A 26,497-nucleotide genomic window follows, 5' to 3' on the forward strand; every position below is an offset into this window, starting at 1 on the left:
TGGCAGCCAATGGAGTACATAATTCTCCAGCCATCCAGGAAATGGGATCCTTTATTAGCCTATATATTGACAATATAAGAAGACAATACAAGTATATCCCCACCCCCACTCTTAAAAAACAAAAACTTTGTAAGCAAATCATGTGCTGCTGTGCGACAAACTGAAAAAGTTGGTTGCACCAGTGGAAAAGTTAGTCTACGACTGGAACCCTACCGCTAGACTCTCAGCTGCAGCCTGCTGCCTGTACACTGTGTGGGCATTACGTTACATTACATTACTGTTGCTGCTCTAGAAAAAAAAGTTATATTTAAAATATAAAATACATTCTAATAACATTCTGAATTTATTTTTAAAAAGCAATTATTTGCTAATGAAAAAGAACCAATAAGATAAGAGTTTTGATAAAGAACCGAACCAATAAGGAGTAAGTGATGGATGCAAACAAGCTTCGCTGCACAACCTGGACATCAGTCAAAAAGTTCAGTTATTATTTTTATTTTCATTTTTCACGCCAGCAGCCATGACCTCACACACCAAACAGGTATCAAGGTGTTTGCTAATGGTAAGAGGCAAAGTAATTGGGGTTGAGGAAGTGTCATGATCATTTTGATACCGAACCCTTGAAGAACTAGAAGGGCACTCACTCGGATACTTTCGTGATTCCAGTCCCGTCCACTCCAAAATGTAATGGGTTCTTCCTTGACCCATGGCCCATGCTACAGCCTTCCACAAAGTTTCATGGAAATCGGCCCAGTATTTTTTTTATAATCCTGCTAGACAGACAAACAAACGGCACCAAAAACAACTTCCTTGGCTGAGGGAATACAAGGTATCAGATGATACCATAACATGTAGAAGCTCTAAAACACTGTACATTGCCTTCAGAAAGTATTCAACGCTCAACATTTTCTGCATTTTGTGCAAATTGAGTTAAAGTCAAGCTTGTATATAGTCTGGCTTAGGCCTGCACGATATGAGGAAAATCTGCGATGTGCGATAACATAGTTCAATATAGCGATGACGATACGACTTGCGATAAATAAACAAATATTAAAGTATGCATATTAGCTATACAGTTCCTATGTCTTTCTGCTTTAATAATGCTAACATAGATGCCAAACATAGCCTATGCCCACTGAATAGAGAAATTAAATTCACACTGACTCTAGCTGAAACTACACACAGCGTGTTTGGGCTTTGGCAGGGGGGCGGAGCGCACTGTTGCAAGGGAAAGGTGTACGCTGGATTTACAACACAAGACAAAATGATCAGATGCTGAGTGGGAATGCATGACGCATGTAAATAAAACCACTTTTGTTATTCATTGCGTTTCAGGCAGTCTTTGCGATGTGTTTATTGTGCATGTTCATTTTGCGATGACGATGAAAATACGATTAATTGTGCAGCCCTATGGCTGCAGTCTCAAAGGGCGTCACAATGCCTGCATTATGAAAATGACACTCCCCAACCTTAGACCCTCACTGAGAACAAGGAAAAACTCCAGGAAAACCTGACCCACATTGTAATCTAATCTACATTACTTATATCTCTACAACTTGATTAGAGTCCACCTATAGCCATTTCAATTGATTTCACATGATTTAGAAAGCAACACATAATGTCTCTTTAAGGTCCTACAGATGACAGGGCTCCTCAGAGCACAGGAACTCAACCATGGGACAGAATGGTCTGGGGGAAGGGTAAAGCAGTTTCTAAAGTGTTGGGATTTCACAAGAGCACAGTAGACTCCATAATTAGGAGGAAGAAGAAGAAGAAAATCATGAAACTAACTAGGTACTCTCTCTAAAGCTAGGTGTCCAATTCAACTGAGCAAAATGGCAAGAAGGACTTTGGACTGAGAGACCAATTAATCCATTTTGAATTAATGCTGCCTGCAGCAGCACAAAATGCAGAAACATTAAAGGGGATTGAAGACTTTGTGAAAGCCCTGTAGCTAACTTATTCACTCCACTTCCCTTATCACCTCTATGTCAAATCATTCTTAACTAGAAACTTCTTTCTTTTTCTTTTTTCTTTTACAAAATCCAATGTTCCGTTGCATTTCCAAGGGAAATAAATGATATTCACTTTAAAACAAATTTACAAATGTAGCCTAGCTAATTACTGTAGTGGAGTGGAGATACTTTTGGCATAATGTTAATGTTTAATATGGCTTTTGACAGGAAAAAGAAGAAACATAAAGATAAGAAGAGGAAAAGCGACGCGGATGAAGACAAACCTGATGTTATAGGTATGTATGTGTTTATGTTTAGTTTGGAATTGCCTTGTTTTATCCTGTCAACCTGATCTATTGAGTAGTTATTTTTCTGATAGCACTGAGATCACACATGGGCAAAATGCGGCCCCCGGGCCGGACCTGGCCCCTGGACCATCTCAATCCGGCTCCCAAGGTCCTCAAAGAAAAACAAAACAACCCCCAAAAACTCAATAAAAGGCAGAATTATGTTAATAAATTTCATCTGCTACAGCCATTGGATTTGTATCACTATTATATTGGGAGATTAACGAGAAAGTACCAATCACAACGGGAGAGAGGGTTGAAAATAGGGAGACTGATAATCAGGTGTTGGCAGGTATGATTTCCAATGTGTGGCCCTTCACGTATTTGATGTATGTCAGTATGGCCCTCTGGAATTTTTTTTTGCCCACCCCTGACTTAGATACTCTGGGTGGGGGGAGTGCCCACCCCTGACTTAGATACTCTGGGTGGGGGGAGGGCACAAAAAACACTCTCCTCTCCCTTAAAAATGGCTTCTAATAACCCCATTAACACTGACTGTAGCTCCCTGCTGTGAGTGTGTTGAAATAGTACGAGTGTAAAAAGCTGCAAAACTGCATGTTTCACTTTCTCCAGGTAAGTAGTTCCTACTAACAAGCAAAATATTTGTCAACTTTTTATTCAGCAGAGGTAACTAAATTCTCAATCAATGCCTGATGTTGTCGTGCTGCTTGTGTTCTCACATCTGGATTCCATCTTTGATCAAACGGAGATCACACACTACTGAGACATGTTAATGTGACAGTGGATGCAGTAGGGCTATGCGATATAGCCTAAACAAATTATCGATATAAAATAGTTAATATCAGTCGATATTGATAATTATTGATATATTTTAATTACCTATTTTTAATAACTCACTCACCGTACATCAAAAACATTTGAAACATGTTGTAATTGCGCAGTTGACTCATTAATTTAACATAAGCGGTGGCTAAATTTGGTTGATTTTGGTAGTAAATCAAACCTTTACTTGGAAATTATTACAGAAAGCAGTCGGATAACTGTAAATATGTTTTAGTGTGGCGGATCCCACTTTTAGAACTGCTCCTCTAAAGAACTGGTACAACTAGCTTGTTTAATGCTGTTACGGTCATATGCACCAGTTTTATCCCCCCCCTTATTCTTTAACTGCATAAAGATTGTTTTGTATTATTCATCAACATAACATGCAGACTTTACCTATATGTTGATATCCAGTGGGATGTGAAAGGTGATGAGAGATTATTTTCCATCATTGGTGCTTAAAATTATGAGACTACATATTGTACCTCAATGTTCTAGAGGATTTCATCCACATACAGGACTGAAGAGCGATGCCATGTTTTACTGGGCCTTTCTACTCCCCAGGTGGTTGGTGGTGTGTCTGTAGCTTTGGGGATCTCAGTGGAACCGTTGCTGTAGAGATGCAGAACAACTCGTACATCCATGCCCTGGATACTGGGCTCTTCACGCTTGGCGCACCACACAATGGTAAGGAGACATACTGGAGCCAACGCTTAATTTTACAGATTCATTTTGGAGGAATCATCATGTCCTTCATGCTTTTCTATTTTTTTCCCCACATTTTCTCCCCAATTATAATTGGCCAATTTATCCCCATGCTGCCCTATTGCCTGCCCCCGCCGCTGCTCCACCCTCTGCCGATCTGGGGAGAGCCGATACTAGCACCATGCTTCCTCCGACACATGCGCAGTTGCCAGCCGCTTCTTTTCACCTGACGGGGAGCTTCACCGGCAGGACATAGTACGTGGGAGGATCACGTTATTCCCACCAGTTCCCTTCCACCCCGACCAGGCGCCCTGACCGACCAGAGGAGGCGCTAGTGCAGCGACCAGGACACATGAACCCCAATCCGGCTTCCCGCCCTCAGGCACACCGAATTGTGCCTGTATGGACGCCCGAGCAAGCCGGAGGTAACACGTGGATACGAACCTGTGACCCGCGTGTTGATAGGCAGGGAATCTAGCACTACACTACCCGCACGCCCCTTCATGCATTTCTACTTTGGGTTAGAAGCTCCATTTGATAACCTCCTTATCAGCGCTGTAGAACATTTGCATTATGAAAGGTTGATACCTCTGACTTAACATAAAAGCGTGTTTCAAATCTGAAGTAATATTATGTTCTATGCTGTATGAAAGAATGGTCTGGGCCAGTGCTTCCCCCAGGATTTCTTTGCAGGATGGGTGTCAGGGAGCAGCGGTCACAAGGTGAAGCACAACACCTCCTGTAGATCATGTTACTCCCATTTCTCAGGGTTTCATCTTTCCCAATTGAAGTGTACAGAGTATGAATGTGGAAGGCTTGGCTCGAATGCCAAAAGCAACATAAACGCACTCATCTCTCATAGAGTAAATTGTCAGTACGGCACTAACCTCGTGGAAAAAAGAGTAGAGGGCACTATGATCCTAAGACGTTAGCATAACAACTCTAAAGCTTAAAACATAATTTTAATTTTACACTTCCTTCCACATAATTACTTTTTTTAACCGCCCCAGTATTGATGAAAAGTACGAAATTAAAGGGTCTTAAATAGTATCATGTACACCTGGTATTCCCTGCACTTTAGATTTGATTGTGCTATAACTCAAATAGCATCTCTGAAACCACAGAATTGAACATGCATTGTTCAGTTAGGTAAGGAATGTGATTATGTGTATTTTGTTTGTATTGTTCCTCTTTTCAGACTTCAGATTCAGCTTTATGCTGTCAGCAAAAGTTTGTGTGTTTCAGACAATTAATGGATTCCGACACATAATAGAAGAAATCTCCAGGATCTAGTTTTCTTGCATTGAGAGATGAGAGGGAACATGTAGAAAACCCTAATGGATGTAAGGTAGAAGGCCATTTTAGCACCAGTTTAATTGGGGAGATGAAAGAAAAACGCTCAGTCACCATACCAGTCTGAAAATGTAAATCTATCAGTCTTCTTGCATAGAGTACTGCAGGAATGAGTCTGGAAGACCCATGTTTCCTTGCATTTGTTCTGTCACGACTACATCGTCTTTCTACATTTGAAGTTGAGGTGGGAAGTTCGACTGTAGTTGCACAAACTTGAATGAACTTAAAACTAATTTTGGAGATTGCACTCGCTGTAGACTCCAGACATGGGGGGGGGGGGGGGGGGGGGGTAAAATCTTTCAGCGTCTCAGCACAGTAAATCCAGACAGCAGACTGAAAAGGCTGAATAGGGGTTGAGTTGGGGGGAAGTAGGAGTTTTCACTCACTGCTGCCTTCAGGCAATAGTGAGGGAGTGATGCTCATTGGAATAGTCTGCCCGGGAAAGAGGTGCTGCTTACAATTCATTCAGCCCACGTTTCATGAGAACCAGTGAAAATGGCTGGGAGATTGAAACATCCCAATTCCCTGGGTGAGTCCTCACCCTCTGCATGCACATCAGCTCATTTCTAGGAGATGAAAGAGGACAAGAGCTTTCCATTCTAGACAGAGAGTTTAGAGATCCCCTCCCCCTCGACGGGATATCCAGTACAGGCATCACACAGTGGATGATATCCAGTGCAGGCATCACACAGTGGATGATAGCCCCTTAGAAAACGGGGGGGGGGGGGGGGGGGGTGATTCACCTTCTGGGTCAGAGGGAACATGCTGATTTGCTCCCACCAAGCTCACAGGGTCACAGTCTAAAATATTCCAAAAAGCTGTTTTGGTAGCGAAAGAAAGCAGAAAAAAGAAGGAAGGGAAAACATTGCATGCCACATTCACTCCTGCTTTATTCATGTCTTCCTCATTAATGTCTAATAGGCGATGCTTTCAGCTGTGTGACGCTCTGCAAATTCACAAGCTTTGCTTTATTGCAATGATCAGGAAAAGGAGGCAGTCAGTGACGGGGCACACCGGCACAGTCATGCAAAATCAGCCTTGGTTTTAAAATAAAGCATTCGGAGGCGCAACACAACAGCTCCTTCCGGATCGTATGATTTGAAATGGCACAGCGCTGCCGGTGGAGTGGACTGGTATCAGCACAGCACTGCGTGCGTGGCCTGAGGGTTGTTATTATTAATTACAAGAATGCATAAGTATTAAACATTGAAGCCGTGTCTCAAGGATCAACTTGCTGTGAGAGAAAATTATGCACATATTCTTGATTCATAATGACACATAATGCATTAACTACCAATTGATTCCATTTGTGTAGATTTTGTTCTGTCAAGATTGAAAGGTCAGTGAGCAGAATGTGGTTTAGGCCTGCACGATCTTGCATCACAGAGGGTTCTATGTCAGCTGGCAGCCGGCTTTCTACATTTTGTCTGGAAAGATAGTTAGGTTTTTATCACAGTTCATCAGGTCCTTCATTAAAACAAATCTGAAAACAGTGAAGAGGGAATGAAAAGCCAGCTGTGCCTCATCATGAACCTATTCAGCCTGGTCTGATTGAAATATCTGATTTGTGTCTTTTTACTAGGATCTCTTTTGGCCCAAAAGTTCTATTCTTCCAAAGTTTCCAGAATTACATACAACAATTGAATCAATTCATATCAACAATAATATTAAGCGTAAAGCATTGTGTTTGATATATTTCAGATGATGAAGGGCCAGACCCTCCGGAGCAATTCACTGCCATCAAGCTGTCAGACTCCAGGTGAGTGAGTGTGCAGGAAAACCACCTGAGGCTTGCACAGATGATCTCTCACCAACTGATTTAATGCCCCTTTCTGCAATACTTTCCACAAATATCAGAGGTCTTTATTTTATATGAAGTGATCTTGATCACTTATGTCTGAATGTGCAACACTGTTTCCCCCCAAACCATAAAATAATATCACCTCTTTTTTTGATATAGTGAAAAGCAAATCTAGCTGCCACTGTTCTTGTCCAAATGTATGCTCTACTGCAGAATATCAGCTGAACTCTTTCTTTCTTTCTTTCTTTCTTTCTTTCTTTCTTTCTTTCTTTCTTTCTTTCTTTCTTTCTTTCTTTCTTTCACAGGGTAGCCTTGAAGTCTGGATATGGAAAGTACTTGGGTATCAACTCGGATGGTTTGGTGGTGGGTCGCTCCGATGCCATCGGTGCCAGGGAACAATGGGAACCAGTTTTCCAGGAAGTGAGTTAATCCCTCTAAGTTTGAATCCGTTAATCAACCTTATTGGGCAGCAGGTAATAGGTAGGGGGAGACCGTCCTTCAGCTATAGGACATGGGATCATTTATTTCCCCGCAAGCAACCGCCCAGTTAAAGTGTCTAATGAGCAAGGCTTTGAATGATACCTGCTGAGTACCTCCCAGACACACTGATCTGTTGCTGATGCTGCCTTCTGAAATACCTGTGGAGGAGAATCTTTCTAAGGGGCTTGATAAAACAATCATGGTACACCCTGCATCGACATGTAAGTGTGGAAGATTTGGACCAATAGCACCCTTTGATACAAGTGATGCAAATGGAAGCTTTTTGAATCATACCATACAGAGTAGTGTTACGATAAAGAAATTCTCATATTACTTCAATAATGTTCTGAAATGAATTCAATATAGAATCTTATAAGTTCTCAATACTTTCAGTAAATGTGTCTGGCAAGCTGGAGTTCCATTTACCATCACCTCCATTGGGCGGTCGCATGCAGAGGGCAGGAGGATTGGGATAGTTAAGAGAAGGAGGAGGGGGTGGATTGGAACAGACATGACATCAGCCATCAGCACAACATTCAACCAAGTTAGATATCTGAAGACATGGCTACAGCGTCAACCAAGTTAGATCTATGAAAACATGGCTACAGCGTCAAACAAGTTACATCTCTGAAGACATGGCTACAGCGTCAAACAAGTTAGATCTATGAAAACATGGCTACAGCGTCAAACAAGTTAGATCTCTGAAGACATGGCTACAGCGTCAAACAAGTTAGATCTATGAAAACATGGCTACAGCGTCAAACAAGTTAGATCTCTGAAGACATGGCTACAGCGTCAAACAAGTTAGATCTCTGAAGACATGGCTACAGCGTCAACCAAGTTAGATCTCTGAAGACATGGCTACAGCGTCATACAAGTTACATCTCTGAAAACATGGCTATTGGCTACAGCGTCCACCACCACGTCTTGAACTCAGTCCCAGACAGTCCACCTGAACTGGCCGACGAACCTGGTGCCTGGAGCAAAATATGGAACTATTTTGCTTTTACAACGGTACCAACAAAAAACAGTCATATCAAAACCAACTGTGCAAAGGTTGCTAAAGAGCTGTCCACGTAGAATTGTTGTAGTAGATTTTTTTTATTAATTTTTTTAACTCAGACTGATTACATCACTGATGACATCATCACTGATGACATCATCAGTGATATCACTGATGACTTAGTGTGTGTCTGTCTCTTGTGTGTGTGTGTGTGTGTGTGTGTGTGTGTGTGTGTGTGTGTGTGTGTGTTTATTTTTTATTTATTTATTTTATTCGGTTTATTTGGCAGGGACAGTGTGCATGTACATTAATCATTCAGTACAGAACAAAGAGATGCCTTGCACCAGATTATAGCTTCAAGCTAATTTACATCTGTAGTGCCTGAGTGTGCACACACACGTGTGTATGATGATGTCACAATGCCTCTGACATCACTGATGACATCATCACTGGGACTTTGTGTGTGTGTGTGTGTGTGTGTGTGTGTGTGTGTGTGTGTGTGTCACATGGTACATTGAAGTAAACTAAAGTTATTTTGTTAGAATGTGATAGAGGGATGACCCTGTGCAGAATAGTACATTTTTATTTTTTTTAACCATTATTTATTCAGGGGAGTCTCACTGAGAGCAATACTCCCTGTTCACATTCACACACACATTCATACCTGGAAGCCTTAGCTGACCAGTACAACCACAGTCTGATCTGCTGGCCACTGAGCAGCTCCACTACATTTTGTTACTAAGGTATGGAGGAGTAGCACATTTTACCCCATAGGACCCCACATGCCCTGTCCTCATGCACAGTTTAGCTCTACTCTGTTGTGCCAAAATACCAATTTCTTTAATCATCTATACTTCTAAAACGCTATTAGCTGCAGAAAATGCTTTCATTTTCAAGGCTGCACAACAACCTTAAATATTCATAGTAGCAATTATTGTTTGAAATGAACACATTATTTTTGACATAGTAGCACAAAATGTAAAAAAAGTGGCTCATTTTGTCCTGTTCTCCCCTACCCTTTGCTAGCTGATTAGAATGTAGCCTGTGAGGAAAAATACTTTGCTGCAGTCATGAACAACTAATTCATTATACACAATGGCTCTTCCTTATCACTGCAACACACCACTTGGCTTGATGCTTTGTTGAACATGCAAACACAAAATGCCCGGCCCGACCTTGAGACACTTTTACATCAAATATCAGAGGAACTTTAGTACCTGTCAGAACTGAACAACTAATCCCACCACAATTGCACCTTATCTACTCTCTCCTCCTCCCCTCTTTCTCTCTGTACTGCTTCAGGGCAAAATGGCTCTCATGGCAGCAAATAGCTGTTTCATCTCCTACAGTGACAGCGGGGACATCGAGGCCAAGAGCAAGACAGCAGGGGAGGGCGAGATGCTGAAGGTGACGTGTAAATAGTTTTCAGCCACAAGGTTGCATCTTAATCCTCACATATTATATTATTATATATTAGGCACGCGCTCTCTGCGGGGAGCTGACTGCTGAGAGGGAGTGAACAAAAACAACATGTTTCTGAGCTCACTTCAGGGGGGTTCAAGGCATTGTTATTTAATGCACAACATTTTTCTCTCTTGCTCTCTCTCTCTCCGTTTTTTTCCTCTGGATGATGAACAGATCAGATCGTGTGCGGAAAGAGAGGTCAAGCGGAAAGATGACATCGCAGAGGAGGACAGGGGCAATGTGAAGACCTGTGAGATCAATTATGTGTGCGTAACTTTCACTGTTGAAACCACCCGCCTTTATAAAGATACTGCTGGCTTAATACACCAGTAGTCCAATCGAGAACAACCAGAATAAAACCATGGCGAAGACTCTCTAAATATCCTTTTCCAATTAAATGTCTAATGATATTCTGTGCTCGCTTCCATAACGGCTTTTGAGCTGGATTTGATGTCTAAATTAAGAGCCTATTGGAAGCCCAAATGAGACGCTGCGAGCAGGTGGCTACTGCTGCTGTAAATGAGTTTTCTTGTGTTCTCCAACTGGAAACTATTAATTAGTTTCCAGTCTCCAATACAGACAATAGTCCACACATTTACAACATGGTGACAGGTCCTAGCTTCCTTGTGACAGCCTGTATTATTGAACAATGCAGCCCGTTCTCCCTGATGTGACGACTGTTTTGTTGATGTGCCAAGAAACTAACCCAGCTAATTTGGGGAGATGTCAAAAAATATCTCTACAGAAATCAAATGGGGCTTTGTGGTCTAAAAGCAAAGCCATTTGGAAGTCTTTGACTTCAGCATGAAGCAGATCACTGGAGCTACTATTGGTAGCAAACAGTGTCTGGTACCTTGTTAATGGGGATAACAATGTTAACACAGCAAACGGTGATATATTAATCTCACACGTAAGATAAGATGTCATTTATTTATAGCATCTTCATAAGAATAGCCCATAGAGTAGTCATAAAAGTGGTCCTCATTTGTGAAGATTATCCTGCTGAACACAAATTACCACTCCCATAAACTCTTGTCACAGACCTTATTTTGTGCATTTAGTCGAAATCCCCATTCTAAAATCCCATAGCCGTTTCCCCGTTTCCACGTACCACATGATGGTGATTTCTGGTTAAGCCTAAAAAATACATCATCCCTGCGGTATTCTATTGAATGAGGGGTTTTTATTGGTTTTTACTGTGCTCTCTGGAAATGTATTTAAAATTTAAATGTTTTAGAGCCAAATGAGCTTAATTAAAATGGTTACTGCATCTTAAAATTTACTTATCCATACCAAGGGTAATTTTAAAGTAGAAAAAAGAAAACATTGTTTTCTTTTTCACCTGGTACACTGCAATTTTATCATTTAGAAAAAATAAAATCATAGGTACTTTGAAAGTTTCCAAAAATATTGTTTATCATTCATTGCCAGCAGAGCAGCTGTAGTGTTTGTCTCTTGATAAAATCACAGATTTTGAGCATTGTTGGTCTTGTTTCAAGCTTTAGATGTGACTTCTTCATTAATCAGTGAAATGCACAAAGATCTCAACAATAACATGAAAATCCTTTTGCTCACCCCTCTCTCCTAATAAACATACTAGCATTTCACCCCCCTCTCCCAATAAACATACTAGCATTTCACCCCCCTCTAGTTTGACGTTCTCTAGTGCAGCCAGTGCACCTTGTAGCCTCCTCTGAAATAGGTGGTGAAGCACTTTATTCTGAAAGCGCTTGGTGCAGGCTGACCTTTTTAGATAGTGACTTCCTTCCCATTAGACTGACAATCCTTTGATCGACACCGGCAAGATTTTGACAACTAAATCACTTCCCTGGATGTGCGATCACGCCCAGTGGCCTCCGCCTCATCAATCCATTGCCTTAAAGATGCAATTGATGGTCTGCTGTTGGGGTGAGATGGGAAATCAAGCAATGCCGCATTTAAGTTTCCTACGCTGTGAGTGTTTTTTATGGCCCATCTGTGGCCTATTAAGTCCCAGGCAATATGTCTGAAGCGTTTTTCTGCTTGGTGTGCCTTGGTTTTTGCTCCCACTCCATTCATTTTTTCAGAAGAACGCTGGGGAAATGGACTCATCATGGTGACGTGATGATAACGGCTGCCCTTGAGCTTGTGTCTTGATGTAGTGCTTAGCATCTCAAATGGGTTTCAGAATGGAGTGCTGCACGGGAATCATAAACCACTGACACACTATCCTCCGTTAGTGAACCTATATCGGAAAAGTGTCCAATAAGCCACCTTGCTTGATATTTGCAGCATTTAAGATTGTTTACATTGAAATAAGTGAACATGTTTTGATGACTTGATTTAATCTGTATTCCTGATCTTGTACATTTAGCAGCTGGCACCCACAGTGTCAATGCTCAAACATGGAGATAGATAGGGCCGGGCCATATGGTTGAAATCAATATCACGATAATCATAAGGCTTTTTCTTGATATCCAATATCACAATATGGTTCATGTATCCAGAATAATGTTAAATAATCAGGATAATGTGTTCATCTCATTGAACTGAATGGTAATGTTAGGTGTGATGTCAAACAAAACAGAAATATTCAAATAATATCCCTACCATACTTTATTTTCTGAGAGATTTTAAGTCAAATGTGCTTGTCGTCATCAATTTAGACAGCAGAAATGTGCGTCATGACGATATTAAAATGTCTTCATATCATCACGATATGATTTTGGGAGGGGGGGTTGTTATCCTTTGTGGTACCTTTGTGTAACCCATCATCGCTCTGCGACTTGCAGGAAGAAGTTCCAGAGCTTCCAGGACCGGCGGCTGCGGGTGAACGAGGGCGACAGCTCCACACTGAAGAGAGCCAGAGTCGACGGGAAGTTTCATGAGAGTTTGCTGGACAGGTGTGGAAATATGTTCAGTGGACTTTGATGGTCACACACTTAACCTGTTTCTTTTTTACTCTGTTAAGCATTCCATTCACTCAAAGAAAATGTATATATGGAAGTGTAGAATTCAAATTAATTTCCCCCCCCTAAGTGTTCGCTCACCGTTGAAGCAGAAAAATGGTTTGTATCACATGCTATTGAAGACTTCTGTCACTTGTAGTTTAAGGTTTTTGAAGAGTGGTTTCCTTTAAGCATGGTTCTTATCCTGTCGTTCTTGCTGTATTTGGTGTCAGGTTCCTTTCATCCGTTTCAATGGGACTGTAAATGCAGCGCAGAATACTGAAGCACAGAGGGAAATGTGTGGCCCATGAAAGGACAGCATTGATTGGAGTTCAGTTCCTCAGTATTCAAAGTCAAAGAGTAAATCGTCCACCTCGTCCCATGACATGTTAAAGTACAGAGGGTGCACTTTTCTTTTTTCATTGGCCAAATCTCTTCATTGACTCCTATAATAAAATCAGCAGATGAAGTGCAATAAACATACCTTTTATGTGTTTTTATGTGCAGTAATGGACGGATGATTTTTCTTTTCTTTGAAATGGCACAAAATGAATTCAAAAGCCATCTCTAAGTGACTTTTATAGATATTCCACAATGCGCTTCTTTATTCTGAGTAGTATACACCAGCCACAATATGAAAACCACAGACAGGGGGAGTGAATGACAGTGATCATCTCATTACAACAACACCTGTGCGATATAGGCAGCAAGTGAACAGTCAGTTCTTGAAGTTGATGTTGGAAGCAGCGTAACGATCTGAGTGACTTTGACAAGGGCCAAATTGTGGTGGCTAGACGACCGCGTCAGAGCATCTCCAAAACGGCATATGGGGTGATCCTGGTATGCAGTTGTTAGTACCTACCAAAAGTGTTCTGAAGAGATCCAATATAAGATGTCCTACCAAAAAAAGTAACAAATTTAGAAAATAAATAAATCTTTCTCTAAATCAAATGTGAGAAGGCAAACTTTCTGTTCTTGGAATCGTTTACCTTCACATAAATGCACTTTCTACACAAATAGAATGGAATAGAATAGAATAGAGCACTTTACATACATTCCAGACAACGACTCTGCATAAAAATGCATGTTTTTTTTAACAGCCATTGTAGTTGGATTACCAATTAAACTGAAAAAGCTCTTGCCCTTATATCGTTTTATCATGTATATGACATTGACATGTCTATTTTTCTTTTCCACAGGAGAAGCAAAATGAAAGCTGACAGATACTGCAAGTGAAGATTCAACTGTAGATTATTATTTCATAAAAAATATTGTTTAAGTAGATTTGTCTGTTGGAACATTTGATGTACTCTTGTGTTTTTATATTGTGAATAAATATGATGTGAAAAGCTTTGTTGGTTTACTTTCTATACAATATATGTTTTGTTGTTTAGGTCAGTTGCACTCATCTCACAAAGGTGACCTTGGTGAGTGGAAACAGGTGGAGATTTTGCCCATTGACCTATTATGTGATAATTAACCATCGCATTTTTCTGTAGAGCAACTGTTCAGCTAAGGCTGAGAAAAACAATTCATTGGATCATGAGCATAGTGGAGTCATTATAGCCATCTAATCGGGGACTAATTTACACCTGGGACGCCAGAATGCAATTAACTAGTAGGATAGAAAACCAGCAGACCGAAAATTAATTAGGCCAGTTCAGTTTGATGCTACTTTATGAGACGTGTGTTCCATTACTTTATGGAATAAAGACGAATGTTAGATTGTTTCCCGCAAATGAAAAACCTGGGTAATCTGAGTTCAAGTGCATTTACCCTCCATCGCATCGCTGATTGCACGATCACGGGGAAAGAATTGCAATTCATGGTCACACGCATCTTTTATATTTGTCACACGCTGTTACGCTCGCTTCATTCTGGACCCGACCACTGTCCGGGATCACTATGGGGGTGTTTGAAATCATTCCCACACCACTTTTCTTTGACATGACTCTTGCTTCTCTACTACAGAGACATATATTTCCTTACATTTATTAGAATTAAATCTACATTTATTATAAATAAATGTGCTTTGATTGTCGTTTGTTCAGATTATGCTTTATGTGCTTGTGACCTTTATGTGCTGTAACCCCTTGCACAAATATGATAGCAGCCCACTGTCACGAGGTCAACAAAAGTCACTTCCTGGTTTCAAACAGCAAAACCTCGGGCGTAGCAAGGCTAGAAACACAACAGTAGTCGGTTTAATAGGTTACAGATATGGGTCGCTCTGTTTTTCTCTTTTTAGTGGCTTTATTTTCGGTCACATCTACACAGTTTATACCGCCGGTAAGCGAGTTGATGGTTTAGCTAACGTTTACTCTAAAATTACACTGTGTTCTCTAGTTTGACGTTGACTAAGAAATCAAATTAAATGTTCTACTGTTGATGTTTGCTTTCCAGTATACTGAAGATTGTCGAACAGCCATGTATCCCCCAAAGGGCCCCACGTAAGTATCTACCTATTATTATAAACATTGTTACAACTTAGAAACCTCTGCTGTGGCCAAGTCAGTTTAAACATTTCTCTGTGTTTTGTAACATCTTGGTTTGTCAACAATACTGATTGGGAGTCCTGTTTGCTTCAAGTGCTCCTCATAAGCACCAACTTGTCGGTTACATGCTGCCACTCCGACGTGCTGCCACTCCGACGTTCTGCCACTCCGAAATATCGGCACTCAGAAAGGGATCATGTCTATGTTCCCCGGGTTCTATATTCCCCGTTTTTCACGCCAAACCTAACCTCCCCCCATGCCTAAACCTAAGCTCCCCCAGACCCTAACCCAAAACCTAACCTCTCCCACCCCCACGCCTAAACCTAAGGTCGGCATTGCGGCTTCTAAGGTGAACGACCGCCAGTCCGAATAATGGAAGTTAACGTTCGGAGTGGCAGGGCTTCGGAAAGGCAGTCAGTAGCCCAACTGGTCATCGCTTGTGTGCATCACTTTTACCATTACTTGTGGACACGTCTCCCCTGCTTTCTGTTCCCTAAAAAAAATGCACTCAACTGCTAATTATATACCCAAGAGCAGCATACCATCAGCACATTGTTGGTCGTCTGGTTCCACAGTCATTTCCATTTTAAAGCTGCCCAACTTGATGTACTGCACAGGTGAAAAAAGCCCAGATACCCCAAGTCGTTGCTGGCTGTGCATTATTTGTAAAAATAAAAATTAATGGGGTTAACAAAAATAAAATAATGTATATTGTATGCAGTATTTGCATTCATTTCAAAGGTTTTAGGTTTGTGACTCAAGGTGCAAGTAATTGCAAATGAATTGCTCCAACATGTTTGTTTCGACTAAGTTGAAGTGAGACTGGAATGAGAACAGATGAAGGATTACTAAACACAACTTTGTGCAACACCCAGTTGCGCAAAAACGTTTGGTTTCAAAAACGTTCATTAACCAGGCGTGCAGACATGCAAAATTGTCATCTGTGTACTAGATACAGTATTTTACACCTCATGCTCACCCTTTTTTCTTTTTATATCAGGTTCAAAGGAGCTGTCCCGTGGTACACTGTCAACCTGGACTTGCCCCCCTACAAGAGATGGTCGGCGTTGATCACTGACAAAAAAACTGAAGTAAAAATAAGGCCATGTGATTTCAACAAGCTTATATTGAAAATCTTGCAGGAATATGATCAGTTTCTAATCAACCTGTTCTCTTCAGCTGGCAACCGTGATTCAGGCCATCAAAGACCTGGCTGATGCTTTTGTGCCCAGTGGGAAGCTGACAGAGATGGTTGACATTGCCTTGGTGAGTGGTTGTGTCATTTCTCTCACTGTCTTCTTCACTGAATACCCTTTCCTTAAAATAGACTATTTTATTTTCCTGAAGGGTTTATGACAGCAGTCTGTTCTTTGATTCATGCTAACAGTATGATTTTGTGCTCTGCAGCCTCTGATGGTGGACACCCTCCCATACCCATTCAGTGATGAGATTAAAGGGATCGCAGCCGTCTCAGGGGTTCCTCTTGGTAAGAAAACACACATTCTCCTTAAGGCCTAAACATGGTCGTCCGTCCACCTCGAATTGGAGCCGTCTCGCCGTCTGCCGGCGCCAGCTAGCCCTACATGCTCGGACGCCACTACGCCCTCCCTCCCTCCCTCCTGTGGAAGCTCCGTGTGAAAATGGCGGAGATTGTGTGCCAGGCAGTCTGAATGAAATTGAATGTAACGTTCCCAATTCTATGTATTAAATTCTAAAAAACGACCCTCAACATTTGGGAAGGCTAAGCCACACAACTAGTTCGTTATAATCTAACATCATGCTTTGAAATGCGACTTTACGACGATAAGCCAGGGCAACGGCCAATCACAACTCTCCTGCAGCTGACGTCACGCACGTATCGTCGCCGTGAAGTCACATTTTCGAGCAGCCCCCGTCAGCCGACGGGGCCCCCTCCCCGTAGGACGGCGCTCCACCCGCCGTCCTACGGGGAGGGCGGGGCGAGGCTCTGACGGATGACCATGTTTAGGCCTTTAGCCTCCATTCAGTGACTGTCCCTAAAACTGACCCATTGATATCCGCCCTTATTATTTACTTTGTCTTTACTCTTCTCTTCATTTTTGCAATCTAGGCGAAGTCGCCTTGTTCAACATCTTCTATGAGGTGTTCACTGTCTGCACCTCAGTTGTAGCAGAGGACTCTAATGGTGGGTGGTCAGGCTCTGTTATTGGCGAGTATCAGTCAATTAATTGTTTTCAAACCCATTTCTGTTATCAGTACTGACAAGCCTTTGGACTCTTGCAGGCAACCTAATCCATGGTAGAAATCTGGATTTCGGGTTGTTTTTGGGGTAAGAATGTCATTAAGTTGAGAGAGGCATTTTTAAGCTTGGCGTGATCGTGTTTGTTGACTCAGACCTGGGAGAAAAACACTTGTCCTCTTTGCAGCTGGGACACGAAGAACAGGTCATGGATCATTAGTGAGAAGCTGAAGCCTCTATTAGTCAACATCGACTTCCAGAGAAATAATCAGACTGTCTTCAAGTCCACCAACTTTGCCGGATATGTTGGCATGCTGACCGGCATCAAGCCTGTAAGTAACATGTTATATAAAATGAAGACTATGGACTCTATTTTGCCACTGGCCTTAAAGTGGCCGTAGGCGCTAAACTGGCCTTAAACGCAAAAAACACGCTATACGCCTGCCTACCGCTATCGTCCCGCGTCAGTTTGGGCTGTCGGGAAGATACCGTCATGTTTTTACGCCCCGATAAATGCGCTTTACGCTGAAGAGGCGTGGCGCAGTGCCACAATAGGCCAGAATAGGCGTTTCGGCCTTAAATACCAGCCTAAAGTGATCTTCCCAACGGCCATTAATTTTGCGGTCAACGCTTTTCAAAACAGCTGGGCATCTAAAGCCTCTACAAAGTCAAGAAATTACCTCCATGTTGAGTAGAATTTGGATACTGATCCTCTCAAGGTATATCTGACTTTTTCTAGTTTTAATGACTGCATAACCTCCTTAATCCAACGTGCAAAAGTGGGAGGGGAAGCATCTTTCCATTTGGATAATATCAATCTCCTAGCTAGTAAAGTGATGTAGGCTACTAGATTCAACTGAGCAGCGTTTAGGTGCGTCATGTTTTTACGCCCCGAAATGCGCTTTACGCTGAAGAGGTGTGGCGCAGTACCAGAATAGGCCAGAATGGGCGTTTCGGCCTTAAATACCAGCCTAAAGCGATCTTCCCAACGGCCATTAATTTTGCGGTCAACGCTTTTCAAAACCAGGCCTTATTCAGTGCACCGGGGATGCACCCATGGCGTTATCCTATTTTGCCCTACATCGACATGGAATACAATTGAAGATTGTTACAAACTAACTGGTTTAAATTTGTTTTTTCTTGTTTTGTAGCACACATTCACACTGTCTATGAATGAGCGCTTCAGCCTTGATGGAGGATACATTGGTGAGTGTTTATCCGCTCTTGTTGGACTGTTTCTACAGGCATTGTAGGTAAGAGGAGTGTTTCATGACTGTGTAATCATCTTATCCGCTTTCTCCTAATGCAGGAATCCTGGAGTGGATCCTTGGGCAGAGAGATGGGATGTGGATGAGCTTCCTCACTCGCTCTGTCCTGGAGAATGCTACGAGGCATGTGTTCAATATTTCATAATATTATACTTTGGGAGCACTAAAGCACATGCTCGCACTGTTAAATGACAGCATAAACTTGGAAGTGCAGCATGAGGGATACTGACCCCATTGAGGAGTGTGAAGAAGTGATATCTATGCAAGATATGGATTTTATTTTTTATTTTTTTTATTTTTTTACTAGAGCATTTTATTCTTCAGAATTCTAAGAAATAAATGGCAGTGGGGGGTTTGGTCGGGTTGGACAACAGTATTTGACTGTCCCAATAATGTATCTGTTCTCTCTCATCATCTCTAGCTATGAGGATGCCAAAACTCGCCTGGCGCAGACCACGCTGCTCGCTCCAGCCTACTTCATCCTGGGAGGAAACCAGACGGGGCAGGGCTGCGTCATCACCAGGTCCCGTCAGCTCAGTCTGGACATCTGGGAGTGAGTAGCGTTGTAGTAGGGAGTAGAGTAGTAGGGAGTGAGTAGCGTTGTAGTAGGGAGTAGAGTAGTAGGGAGTGAGTAGCGTTGTAGTAGGGAGTAGAGTAGTAGGGAGTGAGTAGCGTTGTAGTCTGCTTCCTATTATTTAGAGAGCATCTCATGTGTAATATCTTGATCACCTCCTAACCATCTTTTTCTTTTTCTTTCCCCCCCATTTAACCTTTATTTAATATTGAAGAGTGAGTTTGTCGTTTAGTTTTTCTAGGTGCTAGAATGAAATTCTTGTGTCCGTTAGGATAATAAAACAAAGGGGTTAGTGTAGAACCATGGGATATAATTATTTTTAACAGAATGGACAGCCCACAGCAAGGCTTTATATTATGACCTATTAAACTGGCTTGAGAGTCAAATTAAATTGAGAGTAATGACTTTAATAGTTTGAGGACTGTGTGCCAACGGCTGTAGATGTCCCACACTGACCCAGCTTTATTCATTAGGATGGCACTTATCTCATGAAATACCCAATATATCACTTAACTAAAATAGCAACTGAGAGCTTTGGTGTTCCTCGCATCACCTGAACTCCTTATATTCCACAGGTCAGTTGGCTTTGTGTAGCATGTTTCATATTGAGGTCTTGTCTTGTCTCATTCTTCAGGATTGACCTGAAGCTCGGCCGGTGGTATGTCCTGGAGACGAACTACGACCACTGGAAGGAGCCGCTGTTCCTGGATGATCGCAGAATCCCCGCCATGAAGTGTATGAACCAAACCACACAGCAGGTGAGGAGGACTGCTGACCTCTGCTCCCTGTCCACAAGTGGACACACTTTGTCTTTGATGAGAGGATATCAACATTTATTAGATGTGATCAAAAGGTATTTTATGCCAGTTACATTCCTGCGTTATACCAGACTAGCAAGACTTTTGATCTGCCATTTCTTTTGCAGAACATCTCACCGAAGACAATGTACGATATGCTGTCAACTAAACCAGTGTTAAACAAGGTAAGCCTTTTAATAATATTTGCGGTATTTGAGCCAGCTTCACAAGAACAGACAAATTGAAGTGGCCTTTATTTTCTCCTCCTCACTTTGCTTATTGCAGCTGACCACATACACAACACTGATGTCAGTGACCAAGGGCACCCTGGAGTCGTACATCCGTGACTGCCCAAACCCCTGCATGCCCTGGTGACCGTCCAAGCACTGAACCCAGATCCGTTTTTAAATGCTTAATTGCACATGATGGGGACAACTTCAACTGATCGTGGGACAAAAGTTGAAGCTGTTCCTTATTTCAAGCGTTTACACAGCAAATAATCATCTGAACCAAAGTTTGCCTCAACTCTGACATAGCTCTGAGATTTGTACTTTTCAAGCAATGCAGGAATACTGAATTGATGTTAGGAATATTAAATCCTACATGTCGGATAGATTAAGTACTGTATGATTTCTTTCCTGTCTTTTTGTGTTGGAAAGGAGTATGAGTGAAACAAACTTGGAAGTCTTGTATCACTGGTGTTTTGTACAATATGGGAGAGCATATCAGTGGTTCTCAACAGTTCTCAACATGGGCTTAGTGACCTCTAAAAGGCTGATGAGATGAGAGCTGCCTGCTAGATGAATTCTGGTGTGTGATGATTCAAGGAATACAAACCTTTTAATATGGAGACGAGTTTGTGAGCCAAAAAGGTCAGGAACTGCTGTGGAGCAACAGTCACATTGCCGAATAGCTATTTCACTCAATGCTTCTAACAAATGTATTTTGTACTGTAGTTGACCACTTTCCATTTGTTTTAATTATTAATAAAGAGGTTTCCCCAACTTGTGATTCTCCCAGTATTTCTGAAATTTCATTTCTTAATGCTACGGTATAATAAGGAATATAATTTTTTTATATTTTATAATTCTATTTAGTGTAGTATTAAATATAATTGAATACTTTCCTTCCACATAAAAATATTTGCCATGCCCATCTGTCTAATTGCCTGCCAGTTAAAACGTCATCACATTCATTGTCATTTCCCCCTGGTGTGGGTAATAATCTGGAACAACGGAACGGGGCCTTGCCATGGCAAAGTTTGGGAAACCCTGGTGTAGCATATTTGGGTACAGCATACTGTAAAATAGCCAATTCTCTGAAGTAACACATTCAGAATCTCAACAGCATTAGCTTCAGTAACATCATGACAACACTTTGTACTAATTCTTTACCAAACATGACACGAGTTTCAAAATGTCTTATCCTTTTATTTAAAACATAACAGTAGTCAACATTTTTATTACATGGAAATAATGGCTAACCCATTAGCACAACAAAATAGATGTACCGGTATATAAAGATGATGCATCTGAGGAGGGATTTGTAACATGTAATAAAAAAAGTTAATTAAGTTTGAGCACTGAGCTCCGATACAAGAAAAAGTGTTCAAGCAAAAGAAACAATGAGGAGAAAGCAGCCAGGCTACAGCTGCTGCTGCACTTCTCTGTTCTATTGTCATTTCTGTAACAGTTATAATTAGGCCTTAGGGGTCAAGTGCAGAGAAAACACAAAAGCTGTAGAACTGTAAGGCCAGGCCAAGACAACAAAAATAAAACATTTATAATGACAACTCATTTCAAACTGATCCCAAAACCAAGAACAAGGGGACTAAGGCGGTTGTCAACAAGTTCGAAATACTATAAAGAATCAAACAGAGGCTTAGAAATTAGTACTCAGCAGCATAGAGATAGCCCCCACCCACAAATCAGCAACAAATCACTTAACATGTTCAGGAATAACATTTATGAAGTGTTGATTATGCATACAGCTTTAGCTTTATATCTGTTGTGTGTTAATGTCACTGCCAACCTGTGACCTATATGATGAGTGATTTGCTCCTCAATAGAGCTGAACAGTCACGTGACGTCTCCTGCCCTGGAAGAGAGTTCCCCATTCATTTTCTCCATAGACATTTAGAAAAATCTTTAGATAACGAGTTTTAAGGCTGGAACCAAGCCAACCAGCGACCTACTGAATCATGAGTGATCATAAAACATTTCACTTGGACAAAAATTAAGGCGGGGGGGGGGGGGGGTGGGGGTGTTATTTTGGCTCTAAGTTAAATGTTTTATGATCACTCATGATTCAGTAGGTCGCTGGTTGGCTTGGTTCCAGCCTTAAAACTCGTTATATAAGGATTTTTCAAAATGTCTATGGAGAAAACGAATGGGGAACTCTCTTCCAGGGCAGGAGATGTCACGTGACTGTTCAGCTCTATACTTGCAGATTAAAGATGAATAACTGACCGATCATACATCCAGAACAGGTTTAGGAACAAATGCTCATACAACCAGAACAGGTTTAGGGTGCAAGCGCAATGTTGCTACAACCAATGCTATTCAGACATTGCTATAATTCTTTATACACTTTGGGCACCAACAGCTTCTGTAAAGAAAGAAAGAAAGAGAGAAAGACAATTACTGCAAAGGCTATGGCTATTATTTTGTACAGACACAGAAGCTGCTCATACTGTACTTGCACAGACACACAAACAACAAAGGAGGACTTTAGAGGGTGCCTGGGCAAATAGAGATTGATTGATTTGTACAGGTGGCCTGGGGCTATAGTTTGCAAGGTTTATAATTCATACCTGGTTCTTTGAGGGCCTGTGCGTTCCCCACTAGCCCAGTCAGTGATGCAGCATTCCCACTGAACATCTCCACAGACAGGTTGTTGTTCTGCTGCTCCTCCACAATCCTCTTCTGAAGCGCCTCCTGATGTTACAGGATACACAGTATATCCATCGGATAAATACATCTTTACACCGATGAAACCTCATTTTCCTTGTAATTTGTTTTTGAAGGCTCAGGCTTTTCAATCTGACAAAATAGCACAACTATAAATATATTAGAGGCTTTTTTTATTTTTAAGAGTGGCGAATTGTTACCTCACACATGACTGTAAGCTGCATTGGCATCTTCTCCACCTTGACAAAGTCTTCCTCATCAGACTTCTGGCTGGTGCTACCGGAGCCCATCTCCTGTGTCAGTGACAGTTAATATCTATCAATGAATGCAGTATGTATGTATGCAACAGTACAACTAGAAGCCATTCTGCAATCTGTTTCTACATAATGGTGTTTTAATTCCACATGAAAGTAAAAGCACCAATGTAGTACATTCTGATGGTGGGTTTTGGTCTTACATCTACATTGATCATGATGGGCGAGTCGGTGTCAGGACTACTGATGGTGGTTGAATCCTTGGAGACGTCCTGAGCATGGGAGTCTGCAGTGTTTACTTGTGAGGCAGCGGCCTCCTCGAGACCCTGGCACTCCGCCGTGGCGCGTCCATCGAATGCAGAATCCACAATCTGGAGGGGTTTACACTCTGACCTGTTGGCCTCTACTACACAGGCAAGAGGTGGGGATTGGCAACAGGACGGAGGTTAATTGACTATCAGAGGGGTCATCCAACAAAACACTGTCAAACATTTGACTGCTTGGCAAGTCCATTCTGAGCATAACATAAAGCACTCACCCTCATTATTCTCTGAACAGGTCTGTTCAATGTTTGTCCCCGGGCTTCCACTGAGTGATGCTCCCTGAAACACGATGCAATTACACAGATCAGACAAAGAAAGCAGTGCCAATTAATGTAAGCCATGGTTGGTTGGGAAAATATCCTGACCTGCTGCTCCACCACTCCATCAGCACTAGCCTGCAGGGAGGTCTGCACATCAGCACTAGCCTGCAGGGAGGTCTGCACATCAGCACTAGCCTGCAGGGAGGTCTGCACATCCACAGGCCCCGCTTCAAACTCCTCCATCTCCTCCTCCTCGTTCTCATCCTCCCCACTGCCATAGTTTGTCAGCGCCTGGGTCTCTGCTTTGGAGAGACCTGCAACAAACACAGACAACACACAAGAATAAGAGGCATGTGTGATACGTGTAATACAATCATGTTTAAAACATTAAATTTAGACAGGCAATGGTATTATTTTCATTTTTTTGCAAGTGTAGGAATTTTAACAAGAACTTCACAATTTCACCCACTGATGGAAAGAGGCATTCCCTGGCCATCTTCTTCCTCATCTTCCTCAACCCCTGAGGCTTCACTACCCCCGCTGGTCTTCCGCTCAGTCTGCAGGTACGGCTCCTGGAGTACAGTATCAACATTGTTGAATTTTCTCCAACAAGCATCATCCTGCTCAGTCTCGTCTTGGTCCTGGAAGAGAGAGAGACGCCATTTTGATGCTGATTACTAACGTAGCCAGTGGCATTGGTCCTTTCAATATCAACATCAAAATGACTTACCTTGTCTTCATCCAGGTATGCTGGAGAAAATGATTTATCACCCTCTGCTGTTTTATTTTCCTAATGGGAGACATAGATTAAAAAAATCTATATATTCCAATTAAGCCGAGCCAAACCAATTTCTGTACTACAGTGTTAATTAAATTAGTATCCATAGTTTTATTAGATTACAAGTAAACACAAGAGGGGGGGATGAAAAACACTAACCTCAGGTCTGTGCTTGGCACTACTGGGCTGCTCTGACCTCTTCCTGTTCTTGTGCTTGGCTACCATGGCCGCGCTGCTGTTGTTGTCCAAGTCCTGCATAAGCCTAAAGAAGGCCAGTTCATTGAAGAGGATCTCTGAGGTCTCCACTAGAAGGTCCTCTCCACAGTCCTCCAGGCTACGGCCCACAAATTTAGTCAGAGAATCCTGCGTAAAATAAAATAAGCAAGAAAGAGAGATGTCAGAAGGGCCATTGTTAATTGTATTTGATGTGTTTAAATCCATATATTCTGTGTATGTGGAACCCAGCAGTGGCAGAGGTCCTACCTGCAGTATGCCTCCCAGCTGTTTATGGAAAAAGCGGACAAACTCCTTGCTCTCGTCACTCTGGTGGGTGAGAGTAAGGACCATGCGCCGCACACATGCCAGCAGCTCGTAAGAACATACCTCATCCATGTTATCCTAACACCAGGTGAGATGGAACAACACAGAGTAATTATACAAGTTCCTCTCTTTCTTTGATGACTGAATCTTAAGATGGTTCACATTCACAGTGATGTAGTATTCAACAGTAATAATATTGTAATAATTCTAACAGTATTGACGTGTATGGAAAAAGATTAGTCCCAACAGATTGTATTTGAAATGTACAGATAGGAGTTTTCTCAACCTTGAGGGAGGCAGCCGCCTTCCAGTCAACACTGAGGGAACAAACATCCCTTGAAAAAAAAGCTCAATATCAAATTTAGAAAACTGAATTTGATTTCAAATTTGTCAAATTCAATAATATCATGCAATTTCAAGCTATTGCATTCAATTTCAAATACATTTATTTAAAAAATTCAGCTCACTAGTTCAATATGAGCATGGTAAATTAAAATCTATGCAATTTGAACACAATCTCTGCTGGCACAAATCTCTCTCCATATACAGCCTGATGTTCTCTGTACTAATTATCCCACCTTGAGGAAAGGAATGACCTCTGTCATGATGGCCTTGATCTGCCGATCCAACTGCTGGGTGTCAATCTGTGGGCAGCGCAGATCGGCAGATGCACCTCCTGCCCCCAGACAAACACAAACAACTTTTCATTTCATCAATTTAAAAGACAGCAATCAATATACTCCAAAGGACATTAATTTATGCATAACAAATCCTGCAAAATTAGAGGACACTGTGGAGGGCAATGATCGTGTTGCTACAATTCTTTGCACACATGGTGTAGTCAGGAAGGGTTACGTGATAAGTGTACCTTCCACTGGTTCAGCAGCGTTAGCAGAAGGATGTTCAGCGTTAGAGACTTCAGCGCCACTTGCACCTGCAGTGTTGGCGTTGCAGGGGTTAAACTCAGCTTTAAGCTTCATGCGCTCATACTCCCTAATCCTGGCCAGAGCTTTGTCTAAATGAATCACCGTGTTGCCTACCAAAGCAGCACAGAAAAAAGAACAGGGGGAGTGAAAGAGAGGCAGAAATGGGATATAAAAGATCATAATCAATAAGGTAGGAGAGGAGAGGAGAAAAGAGTGCATTGATATTAAAGACAGAACGGAACCCAAGTGGCGTGTGGGTCGGAGATGTTTCAGACTGAAAACAAATCTTGTCTGAGATGACAGAGGGTTGAGAGGCGGGTCATAAGCATGTCGATTA

General features: G+C 41.9%; 3 protein-coding genes across 10 annotated transcripts in view; 2 read left to right on the forward strand and 1 right to left on the reverse strand.

Annotated features, from left to right (window-relative positions):
* Positions 1-14,169, forward strand: part of frg1 (FSHD region gene 1) — a 14,797-nt gene extending 628 nt beyond the window's left edge. Inside the window, exons 2-9 of the mRNA XM_083655711.1 lie at positions 2,184-2,251; positions 3,650-3,772; positions 6,845-6,902; positions 7,250-7,364; positions 9,730-9,834; positions 10,066-10,157; positions 12,663-12,773; positions 14,018-14,169. Coding sequence (XP_083511837.1) covers positions 2,184-2,251; positions 3,650-3,772; positions 6,845-6,902; positions 7,250-7,364; positions 9,730-9,834; positions 10,066-10,157; positions 12,663-12,773; positions 14,018-14,054 — 709 coding nt within the window. The 3' untranslated portion in view covers positions 14,055-14,169. The remainder of the gene's footprint in view (positions 1-2,183; positions 2,252-3,649; positions 3,773-6,844; positions 6,903-7,249; positions 7,365-9,729; positions 9,835-10,065; positions 10,158-12,662; positions 12,774-14,017) is intronic.
* Positions 14,170-14,978: 809 nt separating this feature from the next.
* On the forward strand, positions 14,979-21,174 carry asah1b (N-acylsphingosine amidohydrolase (acid ceramidase) 1b). The gene is made up of 14 exons (XM_083655498.1): positions 14,979-15,107; positions 15,222-15,268; positions 16,314-16,404; positions 16,493-16,579; positions 16,721-16,799; positions 17,403-17,477; positions 17,576-17,621; positions 17,719-17,863; positions 18,683-18,737; positions 18,841-18,922; positions 19,221-19,352; positions 20,008-20,131; positions 20,299-20,355; positions 20,456-21,174. The coding sequence occupies exons 1-14, from the start codon at positions 15,039-15,041 to the stop codon at positions 20,543-20,545; spliced, it is 1,179 nt and encodes a 392-aa protein (XP_083511624.1). The 5' UTR covers positions 14,979-15,038; the 3' UTR covers positions 20,546-21,174.
* A 412-nt stretch (positions 21,175-21,586) lies between these two features.
* The window catches only part of pcm1 (pericentriolar material 1), a 28,922-nt gene continuing 24,011 nt past the window's right edge, over positions 21,587-26,497 (reverse strand). For 5 of the 8 annotated variants that reach the window (XM_083656262.1, XM_083656261.1, XM_083656267.1 and 2 more), the window contains exons 29-40: positions 26,103-26,270; positions 25,813-25,910; positions 25,178-25,312; positions 24,854-25,057; positions 24,647-24,706; positions 24,386-24,557; positions 24,022-24,230; positions 23,872-23,935; positions 23,537-23,739; positions 23,280-23,372; positions 22,983-23,106; positions 21,587-22,777 (exon numbers count right to left, since the gene is read on the reverse strand). In XM_083656262.1, the coding sequence (XP_083512388.1) occupies positions 22,752-22,777; positions 22,983-23,106; positions 23,280-23,372; positions 23,537-23,739; positions 23,872-23,935; positions 24,022-24,230; positions 24,386-24,557; positions 24,647-24,706; positions 24,854-25,057; positions 25,178-25,312; positions 25,813-25,910; positions 26,103-26,270 (1,556 nt within the window). In that variant the 3' untranslated portion in view covers positions 21,587-22,751. The remainder of the gene's footprint in view (positions 22,778-22,982; positions 23,107-23,279; positions 23,373-23,536; positions 23,740-23,871; positions 23,936-24,021; positions 24,231-24,385; positions 24,558-24,646; positions 24,707-24,853; positions 25,058-25,177; positions 25,313-25,812; positions 25,911-26,102; positions 26,271-26,497) is intronic. The other 3 variants (XM_083656263.1, XM_083656268.1, XM_083656264.1) reach the window with 3 other exon arrangements.

The sequence above is a fragment of the Poromitra crassiceps genome (genome assembly GCF_964638095.1).
Source record: "Poromitra crassiceps genome assembly, chromosome: 19".
NCBI lineage: Eukaryota > Metazoa > Chordata > Actinopteri > Beryciformes > Melamphaidae > Poromitra > Poromitra crassiceps.